Raw genomic sequence first — 13,318 nt, 5'->3', positions numbered from 1 at the left:
TTTGCCTATTCCCCTAAACTATCTAAGTCTCTCTGCATGCTCTCTGTTTCCTCAACACTGCCCATTCCTCCATCTATCTTTGTACCATCGGCAAATTTAGCCACAAATGACAATAAAAGAGGACTGTGTGTCCTCATAATCTAATCTAATCTAAATCCCTTAATACCATAGTCGAAATCATTGACATACATCGTAAAAAGTAACGGTCCCAGCACCGACCCTGTGAACTCCACTGGTAACCGGCAGCCAGCCAGAAATGGATCCCTTTATTCCCACTCTTTGTTTTCTGCCGACCAGCCAATGCTCCATCCATACTAGTAACTTCCCTGTAATTCCATGGGCTCTTACCTTGCTAAGCAGCCTCATGTGCGGCACCTTGCCATAGGCCTTCTGAAAATCCAAGTACGCCATTTCTACTGCATCTCCTTTCTATATCCTGCTTGTAATTTCTTCAAAGAATTGCAGTGGGCTTGTCAGGCAGGATCTTCCTTTCAGGTAACCATGCTGGTAACCATGCTGGAAACCATGCCTGTCTTGTCATGTGCCTCCAAATCTCATCCCTAACAATCGATTCTAACAACTTCCCAACCACTGATATCAGGCTAACAGGTCTACAGTTTCCTTTCTGCTGCCTCCCACCCTTGTTAAGTAGCGGAGTAGCATTTGCAATTTTCCAGTCATCCGGTACAATGCCAGAATCTATCGATTCTTGACAGATCATCGTTAACGCCACCGCAATCGCTGGAGCTACTTTCTTCAGAACCCGTGGGTGCATTCCATCAGGTCCAGGAGATTTATCCACTCGCAGACCATTAAGCCTCCTGAGTACCGTCTCAGTCGTAAATTTCGCTGCACGAACCTCACTTCCCTGACACTCTTGAATGTCCGGTGTGTTGCTGACGTCCCGGTGAATTAATCTGAGCTCATTAATCCGGTCAAAACCGAATACAGTAAATGCTGGGAGAGCGGGGGCGGGGGGGGGGGGAGTTGTGGAGAAGCGTGTCGACTGACAAACCAATCTTTTTGTTTATGATTATCAAGTGGAAGTAATATTTACTCCGGAGTGTACATTTACCCACAAAAACAATAACGGACTCAAAGAGATCCGAATCGGGAGACCCAGTACAAGGTAGGTTACTGAGAAATATATATTTCAGTCACAAAACAAGAAATTTGAGAATGTTGGAAATCAAGAGCAACACACACAAAACTGAGCAGGTCAAGCAGCATCTCGGGAGATGAATAGGAAATCGACGTCCAAATGAAACGTCTCGGATCTGAAACGTCGACCGTAATATTCCTCTCCATAGAAGCTGCCTTATCCGCTCAAATCTTCCAGAAGTTTGTGTGTGCTGCTCTCTAACTTTCGGTGAAGGTATTCCTATGAAATACAGTCACTTCACAGTTGCACGCAACTGTTCAATAAACTTCAGATATTGCCGAATTGTTGTCCGGATAACTAAGAAATCACGTGGCCTTAGATGTATTATTTCTCTGTTCGGTTGTCTATGATGAGAGTCTCCCTTCATTGTCTGCGAGCTGCAAGGAGAGTTATTCACACAACACCAACACCACCGCAACGAGTCCGCACGGCGCCCCTATCCCCAGACCGCATGTAGTCCCGATCCCCAGGTCAGTGATTTTATCAAGGTCCGGTGACTGCCACTCGGCAGTCAAAGTGTCATCTCGGGTGCAGACCCAATGAAGCGAGATAAGGGACGTATCGAGGTTATGCTCCATGCTGTTAGTTTCGTACTCTATCTAATAAAACATTGAAGATTGTCGCATTAGGGAAATCGAATGGTATTCCAATAGTCTTGCTTAATTTTGCAGGATTTTTTTTACAGTCAATTGAGGAAATTCTTATCCATTAAATAATTAAAATAAATCTTCAGTGAGGGAAATGTGAAACGTAAACAGAGTATACTGGAAGTGTTCAGTAGATTGGGGAACGGCTGTGGACAGGCTCAATTCTGATTATGGTCCCTCGACCTGAAAAAAAGTATTACACCGTCTGTCTTGTTGAATAATTCCAGCATTTAAAATTATTTTGAAGATTTTTTGTAAAACTTGCTGTATTGGATGTAACGATCCAGTGGTAACCAGATGATATGCTCCAATAAATCCTGACAGAAATTTAGGCGCTGAAGACCTGCCGGTGAAAATATAGTGGTTTAAGGCAAGACGTCGTGATGCTGTACGCGGGACTGGCTTTCCACATTGCCTCAAACAAGATATGTAGTCTTGCCAGTGACGTCAATACTTCGTAATTTAAAAAAAAATGGAAGGAGACTCTGAGAATCAGGTGTGATGGAGAAATGTGTACAATTTGGCGAAGTGAGGAATAGATGTGCCAAGGTCAGCAGAAGTGTTTGAGCACTCGCTGCTGTACCAGGTGTCCTTTGATCACCATAGCGCCACTAGTGGCCGGAGGGCACAAGCTGTATGTGTTTCCTGCTCAGGACCTCCAACCTGCATTGACGTTCTGTTGACTTGACAAGCCGGTGTGACATCTCACTCTTGCTCATGTCACGGGATTGCCTGGAAAAGCACGGGCATCTCATCCAGTAATCCGGCCATAAAGTATCTTCCAGAAGTTGTCTGGGTGTGTGCAGAAGGATCAAGCCATATCATGATTTCATTGGAAAGGACTATGTTTTTGGCAGTATGTTGTTCGGTACGCATATCAGCTTCCTCCTTTATACCTAAATTAATACTTGACCCTACTCTTGATTTTGTTTCTTGCAGAGAACCAGAATCTGTTAACACCCGTCTTCACAATGGCTGATGGAGCCGGCGAGGGACGAGACTCAGTGGCGTCAACATCAGAAAAACACCCGGGTACGCAGCAAAGTGGCCAGTCGTATATTTGTTATTCGTACTGTATCTGCCAGGTATTTCTCAACTTCCTGGACAAATTTAAATCTGTCGGCAGCCTGTCTCTTCGATTCTCGCCTTCCATCCAGATTTAGGTCATTCAGAAACATGGAGATGTTTCATTTATTTCCCTCGTGGAAATAGCCTTTCTGAATATCTCGGGTCCTGGCATTGATTCCGGTGGTACCACTCCTCACTCATTGCCATTCGGAAAACAATCACTTTATGCCTAATCTATGTAATTCGATCAACACGTTCGTGTCCGTATCATTACTTTATCCGCAACCCCTCGTGCTTTACGCTTGCCTGATAATCTGTAATGCGTGATTTTACTGAAAATCCTAATATTCTACATTCGCTGGTCTCTCCTTATATATTCTGCTAGTTGCATCCTCAAAAGTATTGCAAGGGGTTCAGCCAGTGTGATTTCTGTTTCACAAAGTGTTGTTGAATTTGTTAGGCCTTTTGAATTTTCTCCTGATACAGCTTCTACAATGGCCGAGAATTGTTCACATCACTGATGTCAGGCTAAGCAAAATACTGTTCCTAATCTTCGTTTTAACTTCTACTTTCACAGACCTGTGTAATGTTAACCACCTCAAACCATTCAGCTCAAGAAGTAGGTAAATGCAGGTGGGATTAATGAGAATTGAAATATACTGAAGTCGATCTAAGGTGCAACTGCACGCAATACTCCAAACAAGACCTCACGAACGACTCATACAGCTCCAATTTCTCTACTCAGTAGCTAGGTTAACAAAATTAAATGTTCCAGGACTCTCTTTAATACCCTGTCTCCACGTGACGCCACTATCAATTAATTAAATTCCTTGGAGTTGGATCTATATCTCTCAGTGCCATGTCTTTCGCTGTGTAAGTCCTTCCATGATTTGTGCTTCAAAATGGTAACACCTGTGTGTGTCTATTTCTGATTGTGTTTGGTGACATGGTGCACCGACCTTAGGTTCTAGATAGAAAGATGTTGAGCAATAAAGGTTCGATAATTTCTTTAGTTTCCTTCACTTCGCTCCACAGGTCCGAGCTCAGTAATCACCGAGCTCCTGGCAAACTGGAACGATTTCAAGCTTCTGCAGTTGATTGACTTCTACCGGGACAGGCTGGAGCAGGCGATGGAAGGAGTGGTGCACGGAATGAGCCTGGCGTTAACGTTCGAGAATCAGTTCAGTGAAGAGGAACATCGGGTAAGTGAGCGAGAGAATGGGTTTGAATGTTCACACATCATAGGTGTCCAAAATCTGACTCATCGGATATTAAAGCAGATAAATGAACAACTGGGAAATAAATACTGAATATACAGTGGCATGCAAAAGTTTGGGCACCCTTGGTCAAAATTTCTGTTACTGTGAATAGTTAAGCGAGTAAAAGATGACCTGATTTCCAAAAGGCATAAAGTTATAGATGACACATTTCTTTAATATTTTGTGTTTTTTTTTTAAATTTCCATCTTTTACAGTTTTAAAATGACAAAAAAGGAAAAGGGCCCGAAGCAAAAGTTTGGGCACCCTGTATGGTCAGTACTCAGTAATACCCCTTTTGGCAAATATCACATAATATAAACGCTTTCTGTAGCCAGCTAAGGGTCTTTGAATTCTTGTTTGGAGGATTTTCGCCCATTCGTCCTTGCAAAAGGCTTCTAGTTTTCTGAGATTCTTGGTCCGTCTTGCGTGCACTGCTCTTCTGAGGTCTATCGACAGATTTTCGATGACATTTAGGTCGGGGGACTGAGAGGGCCATGGCAAAACCTTCAGCTTGCACCTCTTGAGGTAGTCCATTTTGTATTTTTGAGGTGTGTCTAGGATCATTATCCTGTTGTAGAAGACAGACGGTGTGATGTTTGCTTCCAGAAATTTGCTGGCATTTAATCAAATTCATTCTTCCCTCTACCAGTGAAACGTTCCCCGTGCCACTGGCTGCAACACAAGCCCAAAGCATGATCGATCCACCCCCATGCTTAACAGTTGGAGAGGTGTACTTTTCATGAAATTCTGCACCCTTTTTTCTCCAAACATACCTTTGCTCATTGCGGCCAAAAAGTTCTATTTCAACTTCATGTTTCCAAAATGCACTAGGCTTGTTTAAGTGTTCCTTTGCAAACTTCTGACGCTGAATTTTGTGGACGCAGAAAAGGTTTTCTTCTGATGACTCTTCCATGAAGGTCATATTTGTGCAGGTGTCGCTGCACAGTAGAACAGTACACCACCACTCCAGAGTCTGCAAAACTTTCCTCAAGGTCTTTTCCAGTCAAACGGGGTTTTGATTTGTCTTTCTAGCAATCCTACGATCAGTTCTCTTGAAAGCTTTCTTCGTCTTCCAGACCTCAACTTGACCTCCACCGTTCCTGTTAACTGCCATTTCTTAATTACCTCATGAACTGAGGAAACGGCTACCTGAAAACGCTTTGCTATCTTCTTATAGTCTTCTCCTGCTTTGTGGGCATCATTTATTTTAATTTTCAGAGCGCTAGGCAGCTGCTTAGAGGAGCCCATGGCTGCTGATTGTTGGGACAAGGTTTGAGGATTCCGGGTATTTATAAAGCTCTGAAATTTGCATCACCTGGTCTTTCCTAACGATGATTGTGAACAATCCATAGCTCTAACAAGCTAATTAAGGTCTGAGACCTTAGTAAAAGTTATCTGAGAGCTCAAATCTCTTGGGGTGCCCAAACTTTTACATAGTGCTCTTTTCCTTTTTTTTCACTCTAAAATTGTACAAAACAAAAATAATACACTAATCTTGTTTAAAATGTTGAAAAGAATGTTTCATCTTTAACTTCATGTCTTTTGGAGATCAGTTCATTTTCTACTCACTTAACGATTCACAGTAACAGAAATTTTGACCAGGGGTGCCCAAATTTTGCATGCCCTGTACAATCACAAAATTATAAATCTGCACCAATGACAGAAAAGGGGTGAAAATATCCCCCGGACTGGTGGGTGATTGCTCATTTTCACAGCGAGGGAAGCGGGTAACTGTTGTATAGGCTTAACATAATGGACATTAAATAGAAATATGATACAGTATTTCGGTTTAGGACGATCGCAGAGCGTGACCGTAGGATTTCAGTGAAAACCTGGGCATCACCTGTGGGTGTCACAGGAGCTCGACAGTGTTCTCTTTTGGGTGGAGGTGCTTGTGTTATAATTTGTAACTGCAAACTGTGTCTTTCGTGGTACACTACCATGTTGTGATGTTGTGATGTAATCACTGAAGAAACGCCACCAGAAAAGAAAATGGAAATACAGTGGGTGCCAGCCGCCGTCATGTTGGATACTGGCAGACTGAGAAGATTAATCGCATCATCTTTTCTGTAACTTCTCTGAGACTGAACACGTGCTATAAAAAAAGCTTCTTGACTTCTTTGTTCATCTGCTTTATGATAAATCATATTTTATGATTTCTTATTGACACTGTCAAATCTGATGAGGAATTACTTATGGGTTGGAATCATTGTAACAAAGTGGTCACAGACCAGCCAGGATCTCATTGACTGGTGGGCCAGGTTCACGGTGAATGCCCCTCTCTGTTCTCTGCTCTGAATGTACAGCCCATCTCCAGAGAGGATCGGCATCCGGCCGTGTGATCCTGATAAAGGGTACATCGCTTACTTCGCATTCTCTGTGAATCTGGCAGTCCCCAATATGTTCATTTCTGCACCTCACAGAAAATCTCTGATCTCGCTGATAAGGGAGAGTTGGTGGATGGTTCTAAACTCCTCTTGAGCCTGGTGATTGAGAGAGGCTCCCGCGCCCGGAGGGTGATGTGGGAATCGTTTGTGAAAATGCGGAATGGCGTCCCAAAGTTGGACAAAATACTTAAAGAAATACAGGAATATGGTGAGATAATAGTAGAGATTAATGTCAATTCGGATTCAAACAATGCACACTTTATAATTCAACACATCTGATTTCACCAAACTGTTTAAAATTAAACAGGTTGTGCACCGTACGAGCGATCAGACCCCGCTCAAGGTTTACGGGAGATCCCCAGTGAGCTGAAAGGTAGGTGAAGAAAATGCTGTTTCCACCAACCGCTGACACTTGCGCAGAACGGTCATGTTGATGAGTCACGGGGGTTTGACCAGGTAAATGTCGTCACTGTGACACAGTACATACTAAGGCACATAGAAACATCGTCTCCTGGAGGAAGAGTTTTCAGAGGACATAATGAGGAACGAGGCTGAGAGTCGGGACTTGAGGAAAGGGGTGACTCCTCTCTGGTGCCTGGAACTACAGCTGCTTCCACCGGGGTCAGAGCATACGAAGGAGCAATCCGGTGGAGGGGAAATCTGGGAAACCTCTACACCCCAAAAGGTCGAAACCTCACCCTACCTGCCTCTCTCCCCCTTCCCCACTGCCGAACATCCCTCATCCTAATTCATTTCTCTAAACTCCGTCAGTCCCCGCAGATAATCAGTTCTTCGAGTTGGACATCGATTGAAGTTCTAGTCACAGAATACCAGCAACAGCTTCCCTTTAAACAGAAAACCAGGTCATATTCCAACTAACCTGTCCAATCCCAAAAAAGCAACTGTAACCCAGTCTGTTTATATCTGCACTCTCTTAATGCAAACAGTGGGAAGTCCATCAGGAGACAGTGGAGGTGAGGGGAGGGTGGGGGAGCAGTGAGGGTTGAAAAATCTACAGAACTGAAATTCATGTCTGCCTGTGGTGTGTGATGGAAACTGTGGACGGGTAAGAGCTGTCAATTAGGTCAGAGAAACCCAGTGTTGTGTTAATGCGGCGAGGAAACTGAGAAGAACTGAAGAAATCGATAAAAAAAATGTTGAGATAAATTACATGCTCCAGACTGATGAGAAGCTCACTTCATCCATAAGCACATTGTGCCTGTGAAAATGGAGCCCTGGGCAGTGCAAGTGCTCAGAGTCCGAAAAGCTTCATATTCACAGACAGTGTTGTATCATCCAACTGCACATCTAACAGAGGAGAGGGCGAAGGAAAGACAGATATTGCAACAGTTATTAATCTTACAGTAGCCAATGTTGTATCTCAGTATTCGAAAGTCTTCATCAGAAACATGAGGAATCCCTGCCAGTGTCCTGGTTCAGCGTCTCTCATTTCCAAGAACAAATTCCAAATATGTTATTGTTCTTATAGGACCTGAGATAGGCTAATTAGGAACTTTAGAAAGACCTCTCAGTCTCTGTCACTTCCGTAATTATTGTTTCGGTCCATATTCTGCCACCAAAACCCCTCAGTTTCCTTGCACCACTGACTTAGTATATCTCTATAAATTGCCTGCAAAATTATTCTTCAATGTTCTTCATGCTGCTTGCCAAGGGAACAGATACAGCTGTAGAATTCTCACACTGACTTAGAAATATAGATATGTAGAAAACCTACAACACAACGCAGGCCCATCGGCCCTCAATGCTGCGCCTAACATTGAGTAATGTCAGTTACTTCAGAAATTACCTATGTTTACGCATAGCCCTCTATTTTTCGAAGCTCTATGTACCTATCCAGGAGTCTCTTAAAAGACGCTATCGTACCCATTCCCACCACCGGCAGACCATTCCAAACACTGACCACTCTCTGCGTAAAAAACTTACCCCTGACATCTCCTTTTTACCTACTTCCAAGCACCTTAAAACTATGTCCTCTCATGCTAGCCATTTCAGCCCTGGGAAAAAGCCTCTGACTATCCACACGATCAGTGCCTCTCATTATTTTGTACAGCTCTGTCAGGTCACTTCTCATCCTCCAGAGAGAAAAAGCCGAGTTCACTCAACCTCTTCTCAAAATGCATGCTCCCTAATCCAGGCAACATCCTTGTAAATCCCCTCTGCACCCTTTCTATATTTTCCATATTCTTCCTGTACTGAGATGACCAGAACTGAGCACAGTATTCCAGGTGGGGTCTGACCAGAGTCCTATGTAGCCGTAACATTACATCTCGATTCTTAAACTCAGTCCCACGGTTGATGAAGGCCAATGCACCGTATACCTTCTTAATTACAGGGTCAACCTGCGCAGCAGCTTTGAGTGTACTATGGACTCGGACCCCATGATCACTCCGATCCTCCACACTGCCAAAAGTCTTACCATTGATATTATATTTTGCCATCATATTTGACCTACCAATATAATCCACCTCACGCTTATCTGGGTTAAACTCCATCTGCCACCTCTCTGCCCAATTTTGCATCCTATCGATGTCCCGCTGTAACCTCTGACAGCCCTCCACACTATCCACAACTCTCTCAAGCTTTGTGTCATCAGCAAATGTATTAATCCATTACTCCACTTCCTCATCCAGGTCAATGATAAAAATCACGAAGTGAAAGGGACCCGGAACAGATCCCTGAGTCATCGACCTCCATGCAGAATATGAACCACCTACAACCACACTTTGCCTTCTGTGGGCAAGCCAGTTCTACATCCACAAAGCAATGTCCCCTTGGATCGTATGACTTCGTACTTTCTCAATAAGCCTTGCATCGGGTACCATGCCAAATGCCTTGCTAAAATCCATTATACTGTACATCTACTGCTCTACCTCATCAATGTGTTTAGTCACATCCTCAAAAAAAATCAATCAGGCTCGTAAGGCACGACATGCCTTTGATAAAACAATGCTCACTATTCCTAATCATATTATGCCTCTCCGAATGTTCATAAATCCTGCCTCTCAGTGTCTTTTCCATCGGTCTACCAATTCCTGAAGTAAGATTCACTGGTCTATAATTTCCGGTGCAATCTCTACTACCTTTCTTGAATAAGGGAACAACATCTACAAACCTACAACCCACTGGAACCTCTCCTGTCCCGATTGATGATGCGTTGATAGTTGCCAGAGACTCATCAATCTGCTCCGTCGCCTCCCGTAGTAACCTGGGGTGCATCTCGTCTGGTCCCGGAGACTTTTCCAAAAGCTCCAGCACGTCCTCTTTCTTCATGTCTGTATGCTCGCCAAGATCCTTTTCCGTAGTGAATACTGAAGCAAAGTACTTACTAGGAACCTCTGCTATCTATTCCGGTTCCATACTCAGTTTTCCACTGTCACACTTGATTGGTCCTATTCTCTCTTATCATCTTGCTGTTCACATACTTGTAGAATGCCTTGGGTGGTTTCCTTAATCTTTCCCGCCAAGGCCTTCTCATGGTCCCTTCTGGCTCTCCTAATTTCATCCTTAAGCGCCTTCCTGCTAGCCTTATAATCTTCTAGGTCTCTAGCATTGCCTAGATTTTTGAACCTTTCGTAAGCTTTTCTTTTCTTCTTGACGAGATTTTCAACAGCTTTTGCACACCACGGTTCCTGTACCCTACGCACCTATGCAGAATGCCACGCAAATATCCCCTGAACGTTTGCCACATTTCTGCCATACATTTCCCTGAGAACATCTGTTCCCAATTTATGATTCCAAGTTCCTGCCCAATTACTTCATATTTCTCCTCACTCCTAACTTATCTGTTCCTACCCCGCTCTAATGCTATGGTAAAGGAGACAGAATTGTGATAACTATCTCCAAAATGCTATTCCACTGAGAGATCTGACACTTGACCAGGTTCATTTCCCAATACCAGATCAAGTACAGCTTCTCCTCTTGTAGGCTTATCTACATATTATATCGGGAAACCTTCCTGAATACACCTAGCAAACTCCACCTCATCTGAAGCCCTTGCTCTAGGGTGATTGCAATCAATATTTTGGAAATTAAAACCTCCCGCCACGCCAACCCGGTTATTCTTGCATCTTTACAGAATCTGTCTCCCCATCTGCTGCTCGATGTCCATGTTACTATTGGGTGGTCGATAAAAAAACGCCCAGTAGAGTTATTGACCTCTTCCTGTTTATAACTTCCACCCACAGAGACTCAGTAGGCAATCCCTCCATAACTTCCTCCTTTCCTGCAACCGTGACATTATCTCTGATCAGCAGTGCCACGCCCACCCCTTTTGTATTCCTCCCTGTTCTTTCTGAAACACCTAAATCCTGGCACTCTAGGTAACCACTTCTGAACATGCAATAGATACTCCCCTGGATCTTTGAAGAACAACTTCTCTACTAGTTTGCCATTCTCTAATGTAACTGTTTATACAATCCATGCTTTCCTACGTTCCCTGTCTCACTCGAATACGTTGAGTGAATGGCTACTGAGAAAACATGCCTGCATCGTTTAGCGCCAGATCACCGGTGTTTTCCTCAGAACTCTCAACTCTCTAAGAAGATGATATAAACGGTATTTGCTGGCCCCGGATACATGGTGAAGACTAAAATGTCATTTTCAAGATCCGTTACACAATAAACGTCTATGTAGAGTATACCTGTTATTTGGAAACCCCACACACCCCTGGCAGGATCCTAATGCGCTGTGAAACCCTGCACATCTCTGGCAGGGTACTGACACACCGCTAGGCACCACACACCCCTGGCAGGATCCTAATGCGCTGTGAAACCCTGCACATCTCTGGCAGGGTACTGACACACTGCTAGACACCACAGACCCCTGGCAGGATCCTAATGCGCTGTGAAACCCTGCACATCTCTAGCAGGGTACTGACACACCGCTAGACACCACAGACCCCTGGCAGGATCCTGATGCGCTGTGAAACCCTGCACATCTCTGGCAGGGTACTGACACACCGCTAGACACCACACACCCCTGGCAGGATCCTAATGCGCTGTGAAACCCTGCACATCTCTGGCAGGGTACTGACACACCGCTAGACACCACACACCCCTGGCAGGATCCTAATGCGCTGTGAAACCCTGCACATCTCTGGCAGGGTACTGACACACTGCTAGACACCACAGACCCCTGGCAGGATCCTAATGCGCTGTGAAACCCTGCACATCTCTGGCAGGGTACTGACACACCGCTAGACACCACAGACCCCTGGCAGGATCCTAATGCGCTGTGAAACCCTGCACATCTCTGGCAGGGTACTGACCCACCGCTAGACACCACACACCCCTGGCAGGATCCTAATGCGCTGTGAAACCCTGCACATCTCTGGCAGGGTACTGACACACCGCTAGACACCACACGCCCCTGGCAGGGGCTGACACGCTGCGAGACTCCACAAGCCTCTTGCCGTCTACCTACACGCTGCGAGATGCCATACACTCCTGCAAGAGCCGTCACACAATGTGAAACCCTTTAACTACTTTACAAGGCTCTGGAACACTCTGAGGTCCCGCACACTCCTGTCAGGATCCTGACATACCGTGAGGTTTCACATTCTTCAGGTGTACTTTCACTGCAAGTAACTTTTCCACACCTCATCCAGACCAGGTCCTACATTGACATCGGCTATCCCTTATTTCAGGACGGGCTCGGGTTTCAGTGGGAGAGGTTTCGGGAACAATGAACACAACTCAAGTTCTGAGATGGTTATGAATAAAGAGAGGCCTGCAGCTTAGGTGATACACAGGGTGGGGATGTTAAATTGGGGAAGGCAGATTAAATGGTAGAAGTCAGGTGAGGAACAACTGTTACAGGGCAAATCTCCGTCTGGTGAGAGTCGATATATATCAGCTGATCAGAATTTCGAACCGGCATGTTCCAAAGAGGATTAGAGCATAGTTTGTCACCGTCCCGTGACGGTGACGGGAAATGTTGTGAATTTAGTCTGCAAATGAAATATATGCTTTCTGAAGCTGAGGTGAGACAATGAGTAATGGAGAGGGAAGAAATGTCTCAAAGAGTCCAGTGGGGTATCGTCGTGGCTATCCCTCGAGGTCGAGGATGATGGTCTTCATTCTGAAGAAGTGGCCCCCAGAGCGAAGACGCCTGTGCGTGTATTTGTTTAACGAATACTTGATGTTGCACTCCAAGAAGCACACAATACTTCACAAATCAACCAACTGATTCCAATGGCATGGAAACCACGACGATTGGAGCTGGCGGATTTGTTGCAGCCTTCATCCGCCTTCACAGCCGTTGAGTGGGGTATAGATCAGTTGCAGAGGCGGGTGGGCAAATAGCAGATGGAGTTTAATCCAGAAAAGTGTGAAGGTATGGGGGATGTTTAAAGTAGCTGGCAGACGCTAACATCATTGAGGTGCAGAGGAAGTTTGTTGTCAATGTCCGTAGCTCGCTAGGTGTGACAACACAGGTAAATGAAGAAGATATGATCACATAGTTCACTTCATTGTACGGAGCACTAAGTCTATCGAAGCTTTAGGTTACAGATGTATAAAACTTTGGTTTGGCTGCACTTGGACTTGCACTTGGAGAATTGGTTCAATTCTGTCGGTCCATTACAGGAAGGATCTGGAGAACTCGGAGAAGAGAGTTTTACCAGATGCTACCGGGATTGGAAATGATCCTGCTTTTCAAAATTTTAGTTCAATTTGAATAATAGATCTGTAGCATCCACTCTCTCCCTTTCTCCAGAGCAGCGGTGTGCCTTGGGGATCGGTTGTGGGATCCCTACTGTTCGTGATTTTTATAAAT

At 44.7% G+C, this 13,318-nt stretch overlaps 1 protein-coding gene across 1 annotated transcript in view; it reads left to right on the top strand.

Moving 5' to 3' along the window:
• The window catches only part of LOC140207987 (uncharacterized), a 133,750-nt gene that overhangs the window by 113,996 nt on the left and 6,436 nt on the right, over window positions 1-13,318 (top strand). The window contains 4 exon segments of the mRNA XM_072276519.1: window positions 2,749-2,841; window positions 3,913-4,079; window positions 6,560-6,731; window positions 6,831-6,896. Coding sequence (XP_072132620.1) covers window positions 2,749-2,841; window positions 3,913-4,079; window positions 6,560-6,731; window positions 6,831-6,896 — 498 coding nt within the window.

Source organism: Mobula birostris, chromosome 13 (genome assembly GCF_030028105.1).
Source record: "Mobula birostris isolate sMobBir1 chromosome 13, sMobBir1.hap1, whole genome shotgun sequence".
NCBI lineage: Eukaryota > Metazoa > Chordata > Chondrichthyes > Myliobatiformes > Myliobatidae > Mobula > Mobula birostris.
Note: the sequence above shows the minus strand (reverse complement) of the source record. Positions and strands in the feature narration are given on the sequence as shown.